Here is a 3,325-nt window from a genome sequence, read left to right on the forward strand (position 1 = left end):
CTTCAGGGTCGCTATGAGACGGCACCAGAACTTTGAGTTTGTTTTTTGTTGAGCTCAGCTACATGTGAACTCACTGTGATTGATAATGCTATGTCAACTTGAAGCTATATAAAGGTGTAGGGTGGTATCCAATCTGTCAATCAGGTCACAGCCTGATGGTGCCTCCTTGTGGGTGTGGCCTTCTCATTAGGAGGGTCCTAGGGAGCCTCCCTCTCTCTCTCTCTTTCCCCTCCTGCTGGCTGGTGACGCTGAGAGCTGCCAGAGTCCTTCCATGTTTCCACCAACCTTGGGTCCCTGTGACTCTGCACCCACAGGCCCGACCCGTGATCTCCCTGCATTCTGCATCATTGCGTGTGGCTGTGTGAGTCTGAAGAGGGATTTGTGGACTAGTATCGGACTTATGGACTCAGGTTGGACTGGGCTGGGATATTTTCTTGCTATATAATTACTCACTGATAGAAGGCTCTTTCTCACACATATTTGCATGTCACTGGATTTGTTTCTCTGGTCCATCCAGGCTAACACATCTACTTTAGAAATAGGGTCTTAGCTGACGCTCTCAGATAAGTTGAAGTGAAGTCACACCAGGTTAAGGTGGGGCCTCATCCTACCTGAGTCATGCCCTGATAAAAAGTGCGGAACAGACTGAGAGAGACACAGGGGAAGAGAGCCTGGGACATCCAAGCGACAGTGTGTCTGCAAAGCAAGCAGTGCCTGCTGCCACCCGAAGCTGGAAGAAGGGGACTTTCGGAGTCAGCAGGGCCCTGCTGACGCCTGGAGTTCAGACTTGTAGCCTCAGACCCAAAGGGTCCATTTCTGCTGTTTCAAGCCACCCCCTTGGTGGTATTTGGTGCTGGGAGCCCCAGGAGATACCAGGATACCAGAGCCTCCTCCCTCACCAGGGGTGCCTGGGCCCTCCCCACTCCAGGCCTGCAGCCCAACCATCACCACTCTGGGACCAGCCTCTGTCACTCCTGGTGCCTGAACGCCATGGTGCCCCTGTCCATGCACTGCTCACCCCTGTGTGGCCACAGGGTGGACTGGGGACAGTGATGGGGAGGTGAGGCCATCTTCATTGTCACTATTTATTTGCCACCTCCTCCCTGCTCGCTCACCCAGTCCTGGCCACATGGCACCCGCCTGGAGCCCCCAGTCCATCTAGGGGCGGGATGCCCCAAATACAGGCTAGGGGTGAAGAATGATGCCGAGACAGTTCCTTGGGGCATGGAAGTGTGAGTTGGGCTTGGGGAGCTGGTGGCCCTTGGAGATGGAATTGGGGCTTTGTCCACCGGGCTGGGGAGTGGGGCCAGCCTGGAGAAGGCACAGAGATGCTGAAGAGTCCTCTGGAGGGGCTGGGTGCACAGAGGGCAGGGCAGGCCCGGCAGGAAGGGCCTTGGGAGCAGGAGAGGGGCGGGGGGAGGGGATGGAGTACCCCCAGGCCCTCTTGCTGCCTCTGTCCCAGACCTTTGGGGACAGGGGTGGCTCCAGTGTCTCTGACCCAGGGCAAGACCTCGCCCTAGAGATTTTCATAGACCAGGCCAAGCTCCTCCTCGGTGTTGACTCTGGGCCCCTCCTTCTGGAAGACAAAGAGAAAGAAAACTAGATGCAGCAGAGGAGGAACCTGCCGCTGCAGTGACCCTCGGGGGCAGATGGACAGATGGCTGTGTGTCCACTGTTGCAGGGAGGCCTGCCTGTGGTCCCTAACCCTGAGGGAAACAGCCCTCATTTCCTCCCAATCTCATCTCCCTCCATTCTGCCCCTAGGTCTGTCCTCAGTCCCCCTCCCCTGCCTGCCTCGGGGGTCTCTCCACATGTGGTTCCCTCTGCCTGGAAGCGCTCCCCAGCCGTTTGCTGGTCCTCCTTACCCATCCCCAGCGCCCCCCGCCCCCCCCCGCAGGATTCAGCATCCCCGAGAGGCCCCCAGGCCCCCCTTCACACCAGGTGCAGATGTCTAAATGTTCCAAGGCTCCCAGAGACAGGGATGTGCCTGTCCCTTCTTCCTAGGCCCTGCTGAGGTGACTCAGACAGTCTCAGGGTTCCAGAGTGGGGGAGCTCCAGTTAGACTCGGGGCAAAGTCTAGAAAGGGCTTCAAGAAGGGACGATTCAGCCAACCGAGTCAGGCTGGCCTTGGGGAAGGGGCACATCCAGCCCTCCAGACCCTCCTCGCACTTCTTAGGAGATGTGGACCCACCCAGCAGGCACAGGCTCCTGTAAGACTTAAGAAACCTTTGCACTTGGCGGTGCCAGCTTGGATGCAAGTAATTGAAGTTGAAGCATCTGATGGGGGTGGGGTGGGGTGCAGGGTGGCTGGATTTACAGGAAAGCGTCATTCTCCACTGAAAGGATCCCAAGGTTTAAACGAGAGTGTGCACCTGAGTGAGCCTCCCAAGTCCCCTCTTCCAGATACCGGCAGGACCCTCGCTGGAGCCCTGGCCTGGCTGGGTGGGCTGACACCAGGCCATTCCCAGCCTGTTGGGGGGCCAGCAGTGTGGCACTCCACCTGCATGGCCAGTGCAGATGCTGGACGTGTAGACATCATTGCTCACATGGCCAGGGCGCCTGCCGGGGCCCTAGGTTCCACCCTCCCCATACAATATCCAACCCTCACGGTCAAGCCCAGGAGGAACTGCGAGGAGACTCGGGCACAGAGAGGCGAGGACATTTGGCCAGGCTGCCCAGCTGCGCACTGGGGACTCAAAGCCGCCAGCCCCGCTGCCTGTGCTCTTAGATCCTGGGCCAGGCGCCAGGAGAGGGATTCAGCTCAGAAGCCAGTGGGCCATGCCCACAGTCCTCTTGAAGTCCCACGAGGTAGAGGAAGAGCCTCAGGGTCCGAGGGGCTCCTGGAGGAGCCCGGCTTGGGCTTGCTGCCCATCCCCTTGCCCTGTGTACCTGGGAGAGAGGGCTTCTTGTGGAGGGTGGGTTGCTGGCCTCGCTCTCGATGAAGGCGTAGACTTGCGTCTCACGGTGCTGCAGGGACTGTGGAGGACAGGCAAGGCAGGGCAGTGCCCGCCAGTCAGTACCTGGCCCTTGACTGTGGGCCTCCCAGGGGACTCAGAGGCAGGCAGAGCCCCTGGGACACAGGCTGGGAGCAGATGCCTGCCCCACCAAGCCACAGCCTGCCAGCTGTACCCGCTCTTCTCTCACTTGGGGTCACCCTGACCCTTGTCCAGTGCCAGCTCCTTGCTGGGCCCTTACCAGCTCCCTCCACCCAACCAGCGGTCTCCAGGAGCACCTGTGCTCAGCCCTGCTGGGGTCTGTCCCGGCTTCCACCTGTGGCAAGCGGAAGGGCTTGGGCCCACGTCCTCCCTGTCTGCCTGACTGGAGGT

General features: G+C 59.6%; 1 protein-coding gene across 2 annotated transcripts in view; it reads right to left on the minus strand.

The window, feature by feature from the left end:
- Positions 1–1,071: 1,071 nt before the first annotated feature.
- The window catches only part of NFAM1 (NFAT activating protein with ITAM motif 1), a 171,150-nt gene continuing 168,896 nt past the window's right edge, over positions 1,072–3,325 (minus strand). For both annotated transcript variants that reach the window (XM_045292811.1, XM_004700695.3), the window contains 2 exons: positions 2,889–2,975; positions 1,072–1,576 (listed from right to left, as the gene is read on the minus strand). In XM_045292811.1, coding sequence (XP_045148746.1) covers positions 1,517–1,576; positions 2,889–2,975 — 147 coding nt within the window. In that variant the 3' untranslated portion in view covers positions 1,072–1,516. The remainder of the gene's footprint in view (positions 1,577–2,888; positions 2,976–3,325) is intronic.

Source organism: Echinops telfairi, unplaced genomic scaffold (assembly GCF_000313985.2).
Source record: "Echinops telfairi isolate 266 unplaced genomic scaffold, ASM31398v2 ScPeMD7_2;HRSCAF=8, whole genome shotgun sequence".
Classification (NCBI taxonomy): Eukaryota; Metazoa; Chordata; class Mammalia; order Afrosoricida; family Tenrecidae; genus Echinops; species Echinops telfairi.